The 21,551-nt window shown below is 37.8% G+C and overlaps 1 protein-coding gene and 1 long non-coding RNA gene across 4 annotated transcripts in view; one reads left to right on the top strand and one right to left on the bottom strand.

The window, feature by feature from the left end:
• Positions 1–175: 175 nt before the first annotated feature.
• Positions 176–20,241, top strand: LOC129633739 (uncharacterized). Of its 2 annotated transcripts, XR_008705251.1 has the most exons (5): positions 176–252; positions 17,655–17,706; positions 19,645–19,824; positions 19,916–19,979; positions 20,103–20,241. It is a non-coding gene; the product is annotated as an uncharacterized LOC129633739 (long non-coding RNA). The 2 variants fall into 2 exon arrangements; XR_008705252.1 differs by lacking the exons at positions 176–252; positions 17,655–17,706 and adding an exon at positions 9,870–10,001.
• Positions 10,401–21,551, bottom strand: part of SCFD1 (sec1 family domain containing 1) — a 112,210-nt gene continuing 101,059 nt past the window's right edge. The window contains exons 24-25 of one of the 2 annotated variants that reach the window (XM_055555655.1): positions 14,451–14,519; positions 10,401–10,615 (exon numbers count right to left, since the gene is read on the bottom strand). In XM_055555655.1, coding sequence (XP_055411630.1) covers positions 10,592–10,615; positions 14,451–14,519 — 93 coding nt within the window. In that variant the 3' untranslated portion in view covers positions 10,401–10,591. Of the gene's footprint in view, positions 10,616–14,450; positions 14,520–18,583; positions 21,248–21,551 lie in introns of those variants that run through there. The other variant, XM_055555654.1, reaches the window with a different exon arrangement.

The following is a 21,551-nucleotide window of genomic DNA, read 5'->3' as shown; positions in this document are numbered from 1 at the left end:
TTTTAAACAGAGGATATATGATCAGAAATCCATTTGTATATAAACTGCATAATGTAAAAAATTACAGAGTAGTCCATAAATAGTTTAATAAATTTTATTCTCACAAAGCATCACAGTTCTAGGTCTAGTATAGGTAACTGGTCAAACATGAAACTCAGTGAGAATTCTTGTATCTAGCAGACTGTGGAGTCCTGGACTGCGGCATGTATTCTGCAGGCACATCTCAATCCTGAATCTACACCCACGTTACTAGTAGGTGTCAGCGTTCGTTTTAGCAGTTCTGTGAAAGAGGATGTGTTTTCTTAGAGTTGGTTAGACTGATGTAATTTAGTGACTATGCATGACTTGGTTTTTTGTTTTTTTTTCTTTCTTTGCCAATGGAGAAAGTCCTCTCAAACTGTTTTAAACTAAAAAGGTGAATTTATTGACTCAGGTAATTGGAGTAAAAGAGCTTCAGGTATGATTTAAGGTTGTCACTGTAAGTTTGTGGTCACAGAAAATATATGGGAGTTACTTCTGTTTAAAAAGTTGACTTTTGGTTTAAACCAAAACTGAAAAAAACCAAAAAACAAACACAAGTCTTCTTAGTTTTAAGTTCAATTTATAAATACTAGTATCCTACAAATATATCTAACAGATTTTGATCTGAAACACTGAATTTTTAATTTCTATTAAGTTCATTTGGGGCCTTTTTAAAAATCTTCTACATCTCTAATTTAAAACGCTTAAACTTTCTACTACCTTCTGGAATATATGGAATATAGTTATAATATTGTTTTAATGTTTTGTCTATTAAGTCTATCCTCCCTGGCAGTTCTCAGTGTGAGTCTCTTTCTATTGAGTATTTCTCTTCAGTTCAGTTCAGTTGCTCAGTCATGTCCGACTCTTTGTGACCCCATGAATTGCAGCACGCCAGGCCTCCCTGTTCATCACCAACTCCCAGAGTTCACTCAGACTCACGTCCATCGAGTCAGTGATGCCATCCAGCCATCTCATCCTCTGTCGTCCGCTTCTGCTGCCCTCAATCCCTCCCAGCATCAGAGTCTTTTCCAATGAGTCAACTCTTAGCATGAGGTGGCCAAAGTATTGCAGTTTCAACTTCAGCATCAGTCCTTCCAAAGAACACCCAGGACTGATCTCCTTCAGAATGGACTGGTTGGATTTCCTTGCAGTCCAAGGGACTCTCAAGAGTCTTCTCCAACACCACAGTTCAAAACCATCAATTCTTCGGTGCTCAGCTTTCTTCATAGTCCAACCCTCACATCCATTCATGACCACTGGAAAAACCATAGCCTTGACTAGACAGACCTTTGTTGGCAAAGTAATGTCTCTGCTTTTGAATATGCTATCTAGGTTGGTCATAACTTTCCTTCCAAGAAGTAAGCGTCTTTTAATTTCATGGCTGCAATCACCATCTGCAGTGATTTTGGAGCCCAGAAAAATAAAGTCCGACACTGTTTCTACTGTTTCCCCATCTATTTTCCATGAAGTGATGGGACCAGATGCCATGATCTTAGTTTTCTGAATGTTGAGCTTTGAGCCAGCTTTTTCACTCTCCTCTTTCACTTTCATCAAGAGGCTTTTTAGTTCCTCTTCACTTTCTGCCATAAGGATGGTGTCATCTGCATATCTGAGGCTACTGATATTTCTCCCCGCAATCGCGATTCCAGCTTGTGCTTCTTTGAGCCCAGCGTTTCTCATGATGTACTCTGCATATAAGTCAAATAAGCAGGGTGACAATACACAGCCTTGACGTACTCCTTTTCCTATTTGGAACCCGTCTGTCGTTCCATGTCCAGTTCCAACTGTTGCTTCCTGAATATAGGTTTCTCAAGAGGCAGGTCAGGTGGTCTGGTATTCCCATTTCTTTCAGAATTTTCCACAGTTTATTGTGATCCACACAGTCAAAGGCTTTGGCATAATCAATAAAGCAGAAATAGATGTTTTGCTGGAACTCTTTTGCTTTTTCCATGATCCACCGGATGTTGGCAATTTGATCTGTGGTTTCTCTGCCTTTTCTAAATACAGCTTGAACATCTGGAAGTTCATAGTTCACGTATTGCTGAAGCCTGGCTTGGAGAATTTTGAGCTTACTTTACTATCGTGTGAGATGAGTGCAATTGTGCGGTAGTTTGAGTATTCTTTGGCATTGCCTTTCTTTGGGATTGGAATGAAAACTGACCTTTTCCAGTCCTGTGACCACTGCTGAGTTTTCCAAATTTGCTGGCATATTGAGTGCAGCACTTTCACAGCATCACCTTTTAGGATTTGAAATAGCTCAACTGGAATTCCATCACCTCCACTAGCTTTGTTCGTAGTGATGCTTTCTAAGGCCCACTTGACTTCACATTCCAGGATGTCTGGCTCTAGGTCAGTGATCACACCATTGTGATTATCTTGGTCGTGAAGATCTTTTTTGTACAGTTCTTCTGTGTATTCTTGCCATCTCTTCTTAGTATCTTCTGCTTCTGTTAGGTCCATACAATTTCTGTCCTTTATTGAGCCCATCTTTGCATGAAATGTCCCCTTGGTATCTCTCATTTTCTTGAAGAGATTTCTAGTCTTTCCCATTCTGTTGTTTTCCTCTATTTCTTTGCATTGATCTCTGAGGAAGGCTTTCTTATCTCTCCTTGCTATTCTTTGGAACTCTGCATTCAGATGCTTATATCTTTCCTTTTCTCCTTTGCTTTTCACTTCTCTTCTTTTCACAGCTATTTGTAAGGCCTCTCCAGACAGCCATTTGGCTTTTTTGCATTTCTTTTCCATTGGGATGGTCTTGATCCCTGTCTCTTGTACAATGTCACGAACCTCCATCCATAGTTCATCAGGTACTCTGTTTATCAGATCTAGTCCCTTAAATCTATTTCTCACTTCCACTGTATAATCATAAGGAATTTGATTTTTTTCCTATAACCTTTAATGATAAGTTTTGATTGGATTTCAGACAGTGTAATTTTTTTTCTTATTGAAGTATGGTTAATTTACAATAATTAGCTTCTGGTATATAGGAAAGTGATTCATTATATATACATATATATTTTTCATATTCTTTTCCATTATGGTTTACTACAGGATACTGAATATAGTTACCTGTGCTATACAAAGAACAGCAAGGAGAGATAAGAAAGCATTCCTCAGTGATCAATGCAAAGAAATAGAGGAAAACAAAAGAATGGGAAAGACTTGAGGAAAATTAGAGATACCAAGGGAACATTTCATGGAAAGATGAGCACAATAAAGGACAGAAATTATATGGACCTAGAAGATATTAAGATATTAAGAAGATATTCTTAATATCTTCTAGGTCCATATAATTTCTAACATATCTAACAGAAGCAGAGAATATCTAACAGAAGCAGAAGATATTAAGAAGAGGTAGCAACAATACACAGAAGAACTATACAAAAAAGATCTTCAACACAGAGAACTGCAATGGTGTGATCACTCACCTAGAGCAGAACATTCTGGAATGTGAAGTCAAGTGAGCTTTAGGAAGCATCACTATGAACAAAGCTAGTGGAGGTGATGGAATTCCAGTTGAGCTATTCCAAATCCTAAAAGGTGATGCTGTGAAAGTGCTGCACTCAATATGCCAGCAAATTTGGAAAACTCAGCAGTGGCCACAGGACTAGAAAAGGTCAGTTTTCATTCCAATCCCAAAGAAAGGCAATGCCAAACAATGTTCAAACTACCACACAATTGCACTCATCTCACATGCTAGCAAAATAATGCTCAAAATTCTCCAAGCCAGGCTTTAACAGTATGTGAACTGTGAACTTCCAGATGTTCAAGCTGTATTTAGAAAAGGCAGAGAAACCACAGATCAAGTTGCCAACATCCGCTGGATCATGAAAAAAGCAAGAGAGTTCCAGAAAAACATCTACTTCTGCTTTATTGACTACACCAAAGCCTTTGACTCTGTGGATCACAACAAACGGGAAATTCAAGAGATGAGAACACCAGACCACCCGACCTGCCTCCTGAGAAACCTATATGCAGGTCAAGAAGCAACAGTTAGAAATGGACAGGGAGCAAGAGATTGGTTCCAAATTGGGAAAAAGAGTACATCAAGGCTGTATACTGTCACCCTGCCTATTTAACTTATAATGCAGACTACATCATGTGAAATGCTGGGCTGGATAAACACAAGCTGGAATTAAGATTGCCGGGAGAAATATCAATAACCTTAGATATGCAGGTGACACCCCCCTTATGGGAGAAAACAAAGAACTGAAGAGCCTCTTGATGAAAGTGAAAGAGGAGAGTGAAAAAGTTGGCTTAAAACTCAACATTCAGAAAAATAAGATCACGGCATCTGGTCCCATCACTTCATGGGAAATAGATGGGGAAAGAATGTAAACAGTGAGAGACTTTATTTTGGGGGGCTCTAAAATCACTGCAGATGGTGATTGCAGCCATGAAATTAAAAGATGATCATTCCTTGGAAGAAAAGCTATGACCAACCTAGACAGCATATTAAAAAGCAGAGACACAAAGTCCATCTAGTCAAGGCTATGGTTTTTCCAGTGGTCATGTATTTGGATGTGAGAGTTGGACTGTGAAGAAAGCTGAGCGCTGAAGAATTGATGCTTCTGAACTGTGGTATTAGAGGAGACTCTTGAGGGTCTCTTGGACTCCAGGGAGATCCAACCAGTCCATCCTAAAGGAGATCAGTCCTGAATATTCATTGGAAGGACTGATGCTGCAGCTGAAACTCCAATACTTGGGCCACCTGATGCGAAGAACTGATTCATTGGAAAAGACCCTGATGCTGTGAAAGATTGAAGGCAGGAAGGTAAGGGGACGACAAAGGATGAGATGGTTGGATGGCATCACCAATTCGATGGACATGAGTTTGAGTAAGCTCCAGAAGTTGGTGATGGACAGGGAAGCCTGGTGTGCTGCAGTTCATGGGGTCGCAAAAATTCGGACATGACTGAGTAACTGAACTGAACTGAACTGATACAATAGGACCTCATTGTTTATACATTCTATAGACAATAGCTTACGTTCACTAGTCTCAAACTTCCAATCCAGCCTCCCTGCCCAACCCCATCCTTGTTCATTGTTCAGTTGCTAAGTTGTGTCTGACTCTTTGTGAAACCATGGACTGCAGCCCACCAGGCTTCCTTGTCCTTCACTATCTCCCAGAGTTTGCTCAAATGAATATCCATTGAGTCGATGATGCCATCCAACTATCTTATCCTCGGTTGTACCCTTCTCTTCCTGCCTTCAATCTTCCCAGCATCAGGGTCTTTTCCAGTGAGTCGGCTCTTCCCATCAGGTGGTCAAAGTATTGGATCTTCAGCATCAGTTCTTCCAACGAATATTCAGGATTGATTTCCTTTAGGATTGATTGGTTTGATTTCCTTGCTGTCCAAGGGACTCGGAAGAGTCTTTGCCAGCATCACAATTGGAAAGCATCAATTTTTCAGTGCTCAGCCTTCTTTATGGTCCAACTGTCACATCCATACATGACTACTGGAAAAACCATAGCTTTGACTAAATGGACTTTTGTTGGCAAAGTGATGCCTCTGCTTTTTAATACACTGGTCTAGGTTTGTTTAGCTTTCCATCCAAGGAGCAAGCGTCTTTGAATTTCATGGCTGCAGTCACCATCTGCAGTGATTTTGGAGCCCAAGAAAATAAAGTGTGTCACTGTTTCCATTGTTCCCCCATCTATTTGCCATGAAATGATGGGACCAGATGCCATGACCTTAGTTTTTTGAATGTTGAGTTTTAAGCCAGCATTTTCACTCTCCTCTTTCACCCTCAACAGGCTCTTTAATTCCTCTCTTCTTTCTGCCATTAGAGTGGTATCATCAACCTATCTGAGGTTGTTATTTCTCCCTGTAACTTGATTCCAGCTTGGGATTCATTCAGCCTGGCATTTCGTGTGATGTACTTTGCATATGTTAAATAAGCAGGGTGACAATATAGAGCCTTGACACAAACTGCTTTCTCAATTTTGAACCAGTCCATTGTTCCATGTACAGTTCTAACTGGTTTCTTGACCTGCATACAGGTTTCTCAGGAGGCAGGTAAGGTGGTCTGGTATTCCCGTCTCTTTAAGTTTGTTGTGATCCACACAGTCAAAGGCTTAATAAACCATATGTTTTTCTGGACTCTCTTGCTTTTTCTATGATCCAGCAGATGTTGGCAATTTGATCTCTGCTTCCTCTGCCTTTTCTAAATCCAGCTTGTTTATCTGAAGTTCTTGGTTCACATACTGTTGAAGCCTAGCTTGAAGGATTTTGAGCATTACCTTGCTAGCATGTGAAATGAGCTCAATTGTCAGGTAGTTTGAACATTGTTTGGCACTGCCCTTCTTTGGGATTGGAATGAAAACTGACCTTTTCCAGTCCTGTGGCCACTGTTGAGTTTTCCATATTTGCTGACATACTGAGTTCAGCACTTTCACAGCATCATCTTTTTGGATTTGAAATAGCTCAACTGGAATTCTATCACCTCCATTAGCTTTGTTCGTAGTGATGCTTCGTCACCTCTACTAGCTTTGTTCATAGTAATGCTTCCTAAGGCCCATTTGACTTCCACTCCAGGATGTCTGGCTCTAGGTGAGTGACCAAACCATCGTAGTTATCTGGGTCATTAATTCCTTTTTTTGTACAGTTTTTCTTGTATTCTTGCTACCTCTTCTTCATCTCTTCTGCTTCTGGTAGCTCCATACTGTTTCTGTCCTTTGTTGTGCCCATCCTTGCATGAAATGTTCCCCTGGAATCTTAAATTTTCTTGAAGAGATGTCTAGTCTTTGCATTGTTCACTTAAAAAGCCCCCCCCCCCTTTTTTTTTTATTATTCTTGCTATTCTCTGGAAATCTGTATTCAGTTGGGTTATCTTTCCCTTTCTCCTTTGCCTTTCATTTCTCTTTTCTCAGCTATTGGTAAGGCTTTCTCACACAACCACTTTGCCTTCTTACATTTCTTTTTATTGGGGATGGTTTTGATCACTGCCTCCTGTATACTGGTATACAGGAACTAAGAACCTCTGTCCATAGTTCTTCAGGCCCTCTACCAGATCTAATCCCTTGAAATCTATTTGTCACCTCCACTGTATAAGGGATTTGATTTAGGTCATACCTAAATGCCCTAGTGGTTTTCCTTACTTTCTTCAATTTAAGCAAAATGACTCAGTTATATACATACACACATTCTTTTTTTAGTATTCTTTTCCATTATTATCACAGGATATTGAATATAGTTCCCTGTGTTCAACATTAGGACACTGTTCTTTTATTTTAAATATAGTAGCTTGAATCTACCAACCCCAAACTCCCAGTCCTTCCCTCCCATCTGCCAACACACTTGGCAACCAGTCTGTTCTCTACACCCGCTTTCATGATTACGTGGCTTCCCCACTAGACCCCTCCTCCCAGAAGAATGCCTGACACACTACAGGTGCTCAGGAATTGTATGAATGAATGGATGGATGAAGAGATGGAATATGTGCAAATCTGTTCTGTTTTGCAGGTAGATTTATTTGTGTCATTTTAAGACTCCACATAGAAGTGATGTCATATGGTATTTGTTTTTCTCTTTCTGACCGACTTCATTTAGTATTGATAGTCTCCATTTGCATCCATGTTGTTGTAAATGGCATTATTTCATTCTTTTTTATGGCCAAGTAGTATTTCATTATATATGTATATGTGCCACATCTTCTTTATCCATTCATCTGCTGATGGACCTTTGTTATTCCATGTTTTGGCTATTGTGAATAGTGCTGTTATGAACATAGAGTGCACGTATCTTTGTGAGTTATAGTTTTGTCCAGGTTTATATTCCCAGGAGTGAGATTGCCAGATCATATGGTAATTCTATTTTTAGCTTTCTGAGGATCCTCCATAGTGTCTTCCATAGTGGCTGTACCGACTTGCATTCCCACCAACAGTGTAGGAGGGTTCCCTTTTCTCCATACCCTCTCCAGCATTTATTTGTACTTTTAAATGATGGTCATTCTGACCCTAAGTCAATTTAAATATAAAGTTAACTAGAAAAAGGGACCACCTCCTTTTGTCTTTCATGTAGTTATAAAATTTCTGAATGTTAACTATTTGAGTATGAGTTCTCCATCTCTAAGGAGACAGGGACATTGCTTTTTCTCCTATCTTAACATCTTAATTAGCCTTGTCTTTGCATAAAGGTCTCTCCTGGAGCCCTGAGTGCCAGCCACTGTGATAGACACAGTGCTCTGCATTGAATGTCTCCTACAAAATCAAATGCTGAAGCCCTAATCCCCAGTGTAATGGTATTTTAAAAAAACTTTTATTTTATATTGGAGTACAGTTAATACTGTTAAGTTTCAGGTGTACAGCAAATGACTCAGTTATAATCTATATAGATAGATATATTCTTTTTCAAATTCCTTTCCCATTTAGCTTGCTATAGCAGAGTCCCCTGTGCTATATATAGTAGGTCTTGTTGGTTGTCTGTTATATAATTTTTCAAAACTTCAAAAAAGTTGATTGTACTATAATTGCTTTACAATGTTAATTTCTGCTGTGCAGCGAAGTGAATCAATTTACATGTATACATATGTCCACTCCCTTTTAGCTTTCTTTCCCATTTAGGTCACCACAGAGCACTGAGTAGAGCTCCTTGTGCTGTACAGCAGACTCTCATTAGTTATCTATTTTATACATAGCAGTCTGTATCTGTGATTCTGTTTCTCCTTTGCAAATAAGTTCTTCTGTACCATTTTTCTAGATTCCATATATATAAGGCGATATTACACCATATTTTTCTCTTACTTCACTGTGTGAGTTCCCTTTTCTCCACACTGTCTCCAACATTTATTATTTGTAGACTTTCTGATGATGGCCATTCTAACTGGTGTGAGGTGATATCTCATTGTAGCTTTGATTTGCATTTCTCTAACAATAATGATGTTGAGCATCTTTTCATGAGCATGTCTTCTTTGAAGAAATAATCTATTTAGGTTTTCTGTCCACTTTTTGATTGGGCTTTGATGTTGAGCTGCAAGAGCTGTTTATAAAATTTGGAAATTAACCCCTTGTCAGTCACATCATTTGTAAATATTTTCTCTCATTCTGTGGGTTATCTTTTGTTTTTCAAAATCGTTTGCTTTGCTGCGCATAAAAATGCTTTTGAGTTTAACTAGGTCCCATTTGTTTAATTTTTATTTCCATTGCTCTGGGAGAAGAAATGAAAAAGGTATTGTGTGATTTATGTCAAAAAGTGTTCTGCCTATGTTTTCCTCTAAGAGTTTTATAGTATTGGGTCTTACATTTAGGTCTTGAATCCATTTTGAGCTTATTTTTGTGTATGGTGTTGAAGAATGTTCTAATTTGATTCTTTTACATATAGCTGTCCAGTTTTCCCAGCACAGTTTATTGAAGAGAATGTCTTTCCCCCAATGTTATGGTATTTGGAGGCAGGGCTTTTGGGAGGTAACTGGGTTTGGATGATGTCATGGGGTGGAGCCCCATGATGGGATTAGTGCCTTTAAAGGGGGATGAAGGGACCAGAGTTTGCTCTCTGCTCCCCACATGAGGATACATGGCTCTCTGCAAATCAGGAAGAATGTAGATCTGTTGCTAACTTGATCTCACAATTCCCAGCATTCAGAATTGTGAGAAATACCTGTTTGCTGTATAAGCTACCCAGCCTATGGTAATTTATTATACCAGCTCAAACATACTTTAAATTTATACCCCAGGAATGTCAATCATCTACATCATCTACAATTATTTTTCTGGACCTCTGCTTGGGTGTGATGGCACTGACTCAGGCGGGTGGAGTGCAGAAAGAGACAGTTCCGTAATCTTGCTTTATATCAGGATGCTGTCTGTGACACTCAAGATTCCTCTTGGTGAGGCTCATTAAGAGGAAAAGCTCTCTGGCCTTTGTAATAGGAACAATTGTTTCCTCTGGAGAGACTGTTTGCTTTTATCTTACGGCTGTCCTGACATACATGACTGATCAGCGTTCATTTTTAGTGCTGCATTTCACACAGAGAGGAAGGTGAGTACCAAATTTAACACTTACTTTTACATAATATTTAGAAGTTTTGTATTTATCTGCTCCAGATGTTAATGTTTGACTCTGCCATTACATAAAGGAGATATAAATGATAAAATGTACACAGGTGTGCCAGAGGGAGAAGGGACATTAAAGTGGCTTTTAAATCTAGAGGCAACATAGGAAACAAACTATGGAAAGGTAATTTTACAATTAAAATGAATACAAGTAGGAGATTCACGAACCGATCAAATAAGACATATATTCTTAAACTTTCACTAGCTTCAATCATAATACATTGGTTATTAGTATTTTAACATTATATTCAGACAGAGCTTTCCTTCTTTCCAAAGTACTTTCTTTCTCATTTGTAAAAAAATAACAGATTTCTACAATGTTAAATTTTATTTCTGAAATGCTTTATTTTTTTAATCAGTATACATTATATTAAGTATAGAATTTCCTTAAAAATTAACAAATACCTCTAAGTTTCACCGTTAGGACATTGATATGGAGAAGGAAACATCTGGCTCTTTTGACTTTTTACATTTATTCAAGTTCTAAATAGATTCTCATGTTACGGTTCTTCTGTGCTATTTTTGTCCAAGTTGTGACAGCTGAAACAACAGATAAATCATAAATATTACTTTTGTAATCACAAAATAAACTTAGGTATTAATCATATTTGTAGTCACCTTAAATGCACACTTCTATCATGGTAAAATTTAGGCTGTTTCATGCACTGTATTGTATTTTAGAATAATACCTTTTCCCTCAATATTCACTAACTTAAATGTTTGCAATTTATAGATATTTAAAAACTTATGGTGAAAAGATGTGTCAACATTATATAGGAGCAAAGTCAAGTAATAGAAAACAAAAACAATTAAAAAATATTAACTCAGTATGAAAATGTAAAGAAAAACATCATGTGTGATTTCAATGATGACAATTCACTTTTCTATATATTTTAATGTTTGTAAAAGAAATTAGAAATATATTAATTTCTAGAAATATATTAAATATATTTCTAAAGATCATTAAAAGGAAGGGAAAAGGATTTCAATTCTGGAAGGCTGGGTAAACTCCTATTGGACCAGGTCTCTCAGAGAGAGAAAGTATAAATTTTAAACAAAACCAACTTCCTATAGGCAATGGGGAACGACGGAAAGAAGTTGAGTTCTGGCATAGAATCAACATGTGGAAGGAAGGAATAACACAGGCTGAGTTCTCTGGCTCTTAGCCTGAAGGCAGGCCACAGTTGGTACTATACTAGCTGCTAAAATGGATACAAAACATAGTCTTTCTGGCTTGAAAAATCAGAGGAAAGGGTTTGGGGGCAACTAAAGCTACTGGAAAGTGAGGGAGCCCTAAGTCTGTACACATAGACTTTTCCTAAATCTATGGTATAAACCTTAAACCACTTATGAATGAGAGAGACTTGAGATTTGAGCTGTTGCCAAAGAGAGAACGTTGAGTCTGACCAACACTCTAGAGAAACAATTCAGTTTTGAAAATATAACAGTGTAAAGGATACAGTATAAAATTAGTAAATACAAAGAAACCAGGGACCCAGGGACCCAGTCTCTAGGGGGGAAGACAATGGAGATCAATAGTGAGTTGATCCATGTGTGGTAATTAATAGCCAGGTTTTAAAAGCAGCTAGGACAATATCCTCAAAGAAATAGTGAAAAATAGGTTCACAATGAAAGAAAAAAGGAAATCTCAGCATAAAAATGGAAACAGATACACTGTAATTAAATTATTGAAAACCAATTATTGTGTGTGTGTGTGTATATATATATATGTGAAATTAAGAGAACTCATTGCCAGCACACCCGAGCTACAATGACTGCTAGAAAGTTTTTCAGTCAACAGACAGAAATTAAAATCTGTAAGTGGGGATCAAGAGCACTAGAATTCATATCCATATAAATGCAAATGATTTATGTCTTTATTCTACACGACTGTTTAAAGCACAAAAAACACTGTCCACCATTTTGTAAAATTCATGATGTATGTAAAGTATGACAGCTGCAGCATATGGGCAAGGCTCCCACGTTTAATACAAGGGCCAGAGGAACTGGCTTATTAACAGTTAAAGGTATATACAATGTGATTTCTAGAGCAACCCTAAGTTAATACTGCAGAAATGAATTCAAGTGGAATTCTAAAAAGTGTTCAAGTCTTACAAAGAAAGGAGAAACAAAGAAAACAGTAAAATGGTAGGCCTAAATCCAATCACAGTAATAATTACATAGATGTTAAAGACCAATGCACTCCAATAAGAGAGACTGTCAGAATGGCTGGCTGTTCATTATGGGTTTAAAAAAAAAAACCCATAAGATCCAACAATATTCTAAGATATATATATAGTACATAGTTGGATCTTGAGATATACACACACACGATATAGGCTTTAAGTATAATATGCTTGCTATATAAGATATATGCTTTAAATTCACAGACAAGTTGAAAGTAAACAGATGGAAAAGTTATACGATGCAAACAGTAAGTATAAGAAGGCTAGAGTGGCTTTATTATCAGATAAAGTAGATTTCAAGACAAAGAGCATTACTAGATATGTAGAAGAATATGGGCATAATGATAAGAGCCCACTCATCAGAATATACAACAATCAAAACTCTGTATGTACCTAATGACAGAACTTAAAAGCAAACATTGACAGAACTAAAGGAAGAGACAAATCCACAATCACAGATGGAGATTTTTAATACCTGATAGAACTAGACAGAAAAAATATCAATAGAGGATCTAACTAATGCTATCAACTACTTTGACCAAATTAATATTTACAGCTCTTCCTTCAAGTTCTTCATATGGAGTGCTTAGCAAGATCGACTATATATTAATTAGTTTATAAAAGGAATTTAAATTTTCAAACAATGAACTTACATGTAAAATGTTCTATGACAACCAGGGAGTTAAATTAGAAATCAATAAGAATAAGTTATCTAGAAAAACCACAAATACTTCAAACAACAATAGATCTCTCTACAAGAGCTAAAGAATAAACCACCAGGTAAATTAAAAATATTTCAAATGATAATACAAATATATCAACATTTGTGGAATGTGTCTAAAGCAGTGTTTGGGAAGAGTTTAAACTTTATGGCTTTCAAAGCTTATTTTAGAAATGAAAAACTAATAATTATCCAATATCAGATAGTAAAAGAACAACGTAAACTCAAAGTAATCAAATAAAAAGTAGAAACCAATGAATAGAAAACTAATGGGGAAAATTAGCATTAACACCATCTAGTTCATTGAAAGGATTAACAAAATTCAGAATCTTCTAGTTAACCAAGAAAAGTTCCATTTATGATGTTCTAGAATATGTAAGACTAATTTATGGTGGGAAAACATCAAGACAATGTTTTGGGAGCAAGTTTTGACTAAAAGCAAGGACTGCCGGGCAAAGGCCATAAGGGAACTCTGTGTGAACTTCTGTACCTTGCTGTGGTTTGGGTCACTCAGGTGAACAATACCCCTGACAGAGGCAGGAATGAACACTCAAGACATGTGTATTTCACTGCTGTAAATTTGACTTCCAGAGAGTAACACAACAGCTAAACAAATAATGAAATCTAGTGCATGATATTGGCACTGATGTAGTAAGGGGGAAGTGTACTGATATCTGTAATTTACTCTGAAATTAAGCTGGAGTAATGAACAGAATGGAAAGATGGACAGGTGCTTATAAAGCAAGTGCAATAAAATGTTAGTGGGGAATGTAAATATTCACTGTAAGCTCTCTCCAGTTTTCCTGTATGTCTGAAATTCTCATAATACCAGTGGGCGACCACATTAAGGTTAAGAACCACATTATAGTGGCTAAGAAAGTTGTGCTGGAAAAAGGTGCTAGGAAGAGATGCTAAAAATGAGCAGAGGGTACAGTTATGATTTTTATGATAGCCAAGGCAAAGGTGAGTAAATATTATTGGTCAGCCTACTAAGCCTCTGAGGCAGTTTAAGCTTTAAAAAGCTGGAGTTAATATTGGGAACAATAGTAAAAGAATGTAAAGACTTTCTACGCCTCAGCAACTGCCATCATTGACTTTCAAGGTGAATGACATTCTGTTGTATCAATCCCCCAAGAAACAATTTCTCAGTCCAATTTGTGATATGATTGGCAAAGTCAGAAATGTGGACAGTATGTCAAGGAAATGCTGGACTGAATTTCGCCTAAGCAAGTACACTACTCCAATTAAAAGTTTTCAGAATTAAATTTACCTTTTCATAGATTTGGGATAATGGAAATAACATTACATACAAGAGTTTCCTTTATAGTTGTCCGTGGCAAAACCTTACATTCTTCTAGGTCTGTGGCTTTGTTTCAGCTGGTTCAGATGAATAGGATTATCTTGCTCTCTTTTGAAAAATATCAACAGCAACTTAAGGTATGTTAAAGAAACAAAAAGTACACTTTACCTGTTTTATGAACTGTGTAGCATTAAAAAGTTCACTGCAACCATATAAAATATGTTTGCCTTGTTTCCCCTGTAAAAAAATCAAACACAGAACTCAGATACAAATAATAAGTAACATTTTCAATATTCCCAAGAAGAGGGGTTAAACATAACAAGACTTTTTGTTATTCTTAAAGGTTTTATTTCCCTTTAGGGTGAGTACTGGATTTTAGTGTACACGCATCTATCCTAAAATTACATGGAGTCAAGTAGTGGAATGGGCACATTTTTTCCATTCAAAATGTGTTAGGCATGCTTCTAGTGCCATTTACACTGAAAATAGAAGGAACGTGATGAGTGACCCATTTCATGGGAGCAATAATTATAAAATCTTCAGCCAACATTCTATGTAGGACTGTAACTACTTGAAGAAAACATTTACAGTTTTGTTCCACTGAAAGTAGAATATGGTGCGAGCAGCATGGATTGTCATTTAAGACTCATCTGTGATCATACAGTATTTATATGTTAATATACCCTATTCCTCAGAAGAAATGGAGTGGCCATTATGGTCAACAAGAGAGTCCGAAATGCAGTACTTGGATGCAATCTCAAAAACGACAGAATGATCTCTGTTCGTTTCCAAGGCAAACCATTCAATATCACAGTAATCCAAGTCTATGCCCCAACCAGGAACGCTGAAGAAGCTGAAGTTGAACGGTTCTATGAAGACCTACAAGACCTTTTAGAACTAACACCCAAAAAAGATGTCCTTTTCATTATAGGGGACTGGAATGCAAAAGTAGGAAGTGAAGAAACACCTGAAGTAACAGGCAAATTTGGCCTTGGAATACGGAATGAAGCAGGGAAAAGACTAATAGAGCTTTGCCAAGAAAATGCACTGGTCATAACAAACACCTTCTTCCAACACCACAAGAGAAGACTACACATGGACATCACCAGATGGTCAACACCAAAATCAGATTATGTTCTTTGCAGCCAAAGATGGAGAAGCTCTATACAGTCAGCAAAAACAAGACCAGGAGCTGACTGTGGCTCAGACCATGAACTCCTTATTGCCAAATTCAGACTTAAATTGAAAAAGTAGGGAAAACCACTAGACCATTCAGGTATGACCTAAATCAAATCCCTTATAATTATACAGTGGAAGTGAGAAATAGATTTAAGGGCCTAGATCTGATAGATAGAGTGCCTGATGAACTACAGACTGAGGTTCGTGTCATTGTACAGGAGACAGGGATCAAGACCATCCCCATGGAAAAGAAACGCAAAAAAGCAAAATGGCTGTCTGGGGAGGCCTTACAAATAGCTGTGAAAAGAAGAGAAGCGAAAAGCAAAGGAGAAAAGGAAAGATATAAACATCTGAATGCAGAGTTCCAAAGAATAGCAAGAAGAGACAAGAAAGCCTTCCTCAGCGATCAATGCAAAGAAATAGAGGAAAACAACAGAATGGGAAAGACTAGGGATCTCTTCAAGAAAATCAGAGATACCAAAGGAACATTTCATGCAAAGATGGGCTCGATAAAGGACAGAAATGGTATGGACCTAACAGAAGCAGAAGATATTAAGAAGAGGTGGCAAGAATACACAGAAGAACTGTACAAAAAAGATGTTCACGACCAAGATAATCACGATGGTGTGATCACTCACCTAGAGCCAGACATCCTGGAATGTGAAGTCAAGTGGGCCTCAGAAAGCATCACTACGAACAAGTTGTGGAGGTGATGGAATTCCAGTTGAGCTATTCCAAATCCTAAAGATGATGCTCTGAAAGTGCTGCACTCAATATGCCAGCAAATTTGGAAAACTCAGCAGTGGCCACAGGACTGGAAAAGGTCAGTTTTCATTCCAATCCCAAAGAAAGGCAATGCCAAAGAATGCTCAAACTACCACACAATTGCACTCATCTCACACGCTAGTAAAGTACTGCTCAAAATTCTCCAAGCCAGGCTTCAGCAATATGTGAACTGTGAACTTCCTGATGTTCAAGCTGGTTTTAGAAAAGGCAGAGGAACCAGAGATCAAATTGCCAACATCCGCTGGATCATGGAAAAAGCAAGAGAGTTCCAGAAAAGCATCTATTTCTGCTTTCTTGACTATGCCAAAACCTTTGACTGTGTGGATCACATTAAACTGTGGAAAATTCTTAAAGAGATATGAATACCAGACCACCTGATCTGCCTCTTGAGAAATCTGTATGCAGGTCAGGAAGCAACAGTTAGAACTGGACGTGGAACAACAGACTGGTTCCAAATAGGAAAAGGAGTACGTCAAGGCTGTATATTGTCACCCTGCTTATTTAACTTATATGCAGAGTACATCATGAGAAATGCTGGACTGGAAGAAACACAAGCTGGAATCAAGATTGTTGGGAGAAATATCAATAACTTCAGATACGCAGATGACACCACCCTTATGGCAGAAAGTGAAGAGGAACTCAAAAGCCTCTTGATGAAAGTGAAAGTGGAGAGTGAAAAAGTTGGCTTAAAACTCAACATTCAGAAAACAAAGATCATGGCATCTGGTCCCACCACTTCATGGCAAATAGATGGGGAAACAGTGGAAACAGTGTCAGACTTTATTTTTCTGGGCTCCAAAATCACTACAGATGGTGACTGCAGACATGAAATTAAAAGACGCTTACTCCTTGGAAGGAAAGTTATGACCAACCTAGATAGCATATTCAAAAGCAGAGACATTACTTTGCCAACAAAGGTCCGTCTAGTCAAGGCTATGATTTTTCCTGTGGTCATGTATGGATGTGAGAGTTGGACTGTGAAAGAGGCTAAGTGCCGAAGAATTGATGCTTTTGAACTGTGGTGTTGGAGAAGACTCTTGAGAGTCCCTTGGACTGCAAGGAGATCAGCCCTGGGATTTCTTTGGAAGGAATGATGCTAAAGCTGAAACTCCAGTACTTTGGCCACCTCATGCGAAGAGTTGACTCATTGGAAAAGACTCTGATGCTGGGAGGGATTGGGGGCAGGAGGAGAAGGGGATAACAGAGGATGAGATGGCTGGATGGCATCACTGACTCAATGGATGTGAGTCTGAGTGAACTCCGGGAGTTGGTGATGGACAGGGAGGCCTGGCGTGCTGCGATTCATGGGGTCGCAAAGAGTCGGACACGACTGAGCTGAGCTGAGCTGATCTGATCTGATACCCTATTCCATTCTGTAACTATGAATTTCATCCTTAATCTTGACAGAATATTGGCACCCAGTAACATGCAGTCAAAACTCTTTGACTAGAGAATTTTGGTAAGTTCTTAATGCTGAAATTCTTACATGTATTGCGAACTTGAAGGCAAATTTGTAAGTTTTCTTTTGTAATGTACAAACCAAATGTGGTTAATCAAGGAACCAAAAGAAGTACGGCTTTGCAATACAAGAGAAGGACATTTCTTTGCGATATATTGAACTGAGTAAACATCGCTGAGAGAACAAGCAAAGCAAAAGTCACATCTCACCTTTTCTTCAAAATGAGATGGTTATGTGTAGCCATTTAATAGGGCCATATAACTGGGATTCTTGAGGCTATGCTCACATGAGGGCAGGAGTACTAAGGAAACATTAGACACATTTCATTTTCAATTGTGAACCACCAGGATACCCTGGTCTCAGGGGAGTGCCAGTCTTGCCCAAGGAGGGATCTTATATTCCTCTCTGGTCACACAGCTACAGTCAGGCTGCATGACCAGGTTTAACAGCAGAAACAATAAAACATGATAGCAACCAAGTGAAATCATCAATCTATGTTTTCCATTAAAGAACACTGACAAACTAGTAGAAGTTGCCCCCTGGTCTATCTTGGACCCTAGCACATGCCTATTTTAAACACTAGTTAAAACATTTCATTCAGGGTTGGCCAAACATCAGCACCAGGGTATCATTAACTAGCTGAGATTAATCTTGTGCTTATGTAAGTATATTCCCTCTCCATCCTTGATCAAGCTTTCTTAACTGTAATTATTTGTCACCATTTTTCATCCTTTATAGCATTTACAGAATATAAAAACAAACACAAAACTCTAATCTTCTGTGTCATCTAGTGAGGTATAGTTATAATTAACACTGAAGTCTAGTAATATTTCAGTGTAAAACTTATTCTTAAAACTATGTACAAATTTGATATTTCTTCTTTCCATTAAAAACTGAACTTTTTGAATGTACCAATACCTTGATTCAATGCAACAATTAATTATTAACTAAATGTAGCTTATTCCCTAGCCAATCACCTTCCAACAAAAGAACTGGTCACTGATAACAGTATTATCAAACATCTTGTTAAAATCAATCCAATTAATTTTATCGAATACATCAATGTTATACCAAATAGCAGTTACATTATAAGTCAGACTAACATTATTACCAAATAAATCAGCTAGAATTCTTATAGTATTTTCTTTGCCTTCCCAACAAAAATGGTACCTGCTCATTTTGTGAACGGGTATAAATCAAGTGCCATATTAGGTAATTCTCAATTACAAGTCTCTCAGAGCCATAGGCCTAAGTTTTGTTTCATACTACAAGGCTGTATTACATGGGCATGAGGCAGGCAGGCGGTCACAGACCTACTAGCTCAGTTTCCCCTAAATGGGGCTGAAATGATAGAAAGATGAACATTATGCAGAACAAAGGAAACAGTAAGACCAAATGGGATTAAAAAACAAAAATTCTCATGATAATTAGACTATATGGCTTAGTAGCTACTAAACATTAATGGCTCTATTAAAAACCCATTGGAAACCTTAAATTTAACAGTGAAAGGCAGGATGCTTTGCCCCCTAAAATCAGGAAGAAGATAAAAAAAGTCTGCTCTGGACTCTTCTATTGTTATTGGAGGTTCTAGCCAGGGTGGGTAGGCAAAAAAAAGGAAACGACATCCCGAAAGGATAAGGAAGATGCTTATTCACAGATAACATGATATTGTTTATAGAAAATCTTAAAAATCCATTAAAAAACTATCAGAAATAATAAATGAGTTTAATAGGGTTGCAGGACATAAGATCAATATACAAAAACTAATCAGATTTCTATACAATTGCAATGAACAACCCAAAAATGAAATGAAGACAAGACAATTCCTCTGAATCTGTTTGGACAGTTTCTTCTTTTCACCTGTGTGTAAACTGGGATTAATGGTTTCTGCATCTGTACTAACCAGTGGATAACAGAGTCTTATAAACTCTCACTTAGCCACCTACTTCCTAGGACTGGGAATGAGGAAAGGGAAGAGCAGCAGTCATACTGCTGCCACTATGGATCGGAGTCGTGCTGAAGCTGATGATCTCCTAAACCAGGGGCCAAATTCTGGGTAAGAATTACAGACACATGGAAAGATGGAGAAGTTTTGATCCTCAGAAATGGAGCCAATAGGTAAATATTAATAATAAAAAAAGCTAACATTATTATGGTACCCTGCAAAAGGTTGGGAGCAAGAGAATGATACTCTTAGCTATATTTACAGATGCCCACAACACCTGCAGAAACAGCCTCCTTTATTTGAAGCTGAAGGTCCAAAATGGATTCTGGTAGGTTTATGAAAGATTTAATCTAGACTTCTGTGCTATATCTCGATGATGTTAACATCTAGGGGATAAACACCCAGAATAATTCTAATGCTTCCTTTTGTTTTACATATTCTCATTTTACAGGTTTTATATATTCCGGAGGACCCCTTCTGGGAGGCAAAATTAGGATATTGTTGCTGCTCAAATGTGTACAGAAGAATCTGTTCAACACAAGAGCCAAAGACCACTGTGTAAATATGAACCCAAGTGATCATCTGTTAAGAATATACCTGATACAGAGACATAAAACACCTGTTACATGGCTGATGGGTCAAGTGTCACGTGCCCTATCTGTACACCATGTTTTGGTGAGTGAAAGGCATTAACAAGTTAAAACAAAATATTTTGTAAACTGAAACCAAGTAAAGGATAACTTGGTGGGCTTACATATCTACCACTGATAACCCTGAAGTTCTTCTGATGGAGGTGACTGATTGGGGAAAGAACTAGACTAGTTAACAATTAATTGTTACATTTATTCAATTTATTAATACATTTCACAAAATTAAAATTTCTGTGGTAGTGAGGGGTAAGTTATGAGGTTTACGCATGATTAAAAACAAGTTTACACTGGACTATTTGGTAAACTGCAAAGTTTCTTTAAAGTTACACCTGCATTTCAGTCACTACACTACACAAATGATTATTATTTTTTTGTTTTTATCCCTGTTTTTCTGGTTTGTAATGTGATAAAAAAAAAAAATGCAGAAGGAGTGCTGACAAATGTAATTAAGAAAAGTTACCCAAGGATGGGATTTAAGTACAGGATTAATTTCAGCTGGTCTGTTGCAACCCTGTGTTTACCTTAGGGACATACCTGGAACCAATCATGTTGCTGACCCATGGCCAAATCTAAATGAAAGATTAATACAGTCTGCCCAAGGGTCACAGATAGACAGACCAGGGGACGACTGGCACTACTAGCTTGTCAGAACAGTTCATAGAAATTTTACAGATTCATGGGTTTTACACCTGGTTTCTGTTACGTTCCCTTGCTTTTTGCCTTTGAGCCTGGTCATGGAGCCCGATTCTGGCTATATGAACAGAGAAGGGTATAAAAGACATCTCTTTGTGTAAGACGGATGGTTCCCTGAAACCAAGGAATTGTACACAGATCTGAGTGGTGGTCCACATTCTGAAGCATGTTCTGTGCGACTGAGGTAGGACCCTTGGAGGTGCCTGATGATTCTGAAGCTCTGTGACATCCACCTATGTATTTTTTTCTCCTGCTGTACGAAAATTTCAGTATTTATTGATGTTTTACGTAATACAGGACCACAAGGAAAAATATTAAGTGAATAAATGAAGGTTATAAAATGTCACTAACAATCACTAGTTCTGTCGCCTCTGCATTTTAAATGGCATTTTTGCTCTCCAAGTTACACCTTTCCCTTCATATTCTTTTGCTTAGTTGTCTGTCACTGCTGCTGTTAGCTCTGAATAGCACACCACTTCTAAAGTGTTACCTCTGAAGTGCCTATTTGCTGAAAAAGCAGACATTCCAAGTTTGTTTGAAGTATGTTACTGACTTAG

The sequence above is a fragment of the Bubalus kerabau genome, chromosome 19 (assembly GCF_029407905.1).
Source record: "Bubalus kerabau isolate K-KA32 ecotype Philippines breed swamp buffalo chromosome 19, PCC_UOA_SB_1v2, whole genome shotgun sequence".
NCBI lineage: Eukaryota > Metazoa > Chordata > Mammalia > Artiodactyla > Bovidae > Bubalus > Bubalus kerabau.
Note: the sequence above shows the minus strand (reverse complement) of the source record. Positions and strands in the feature narration are given on the sequence as shown.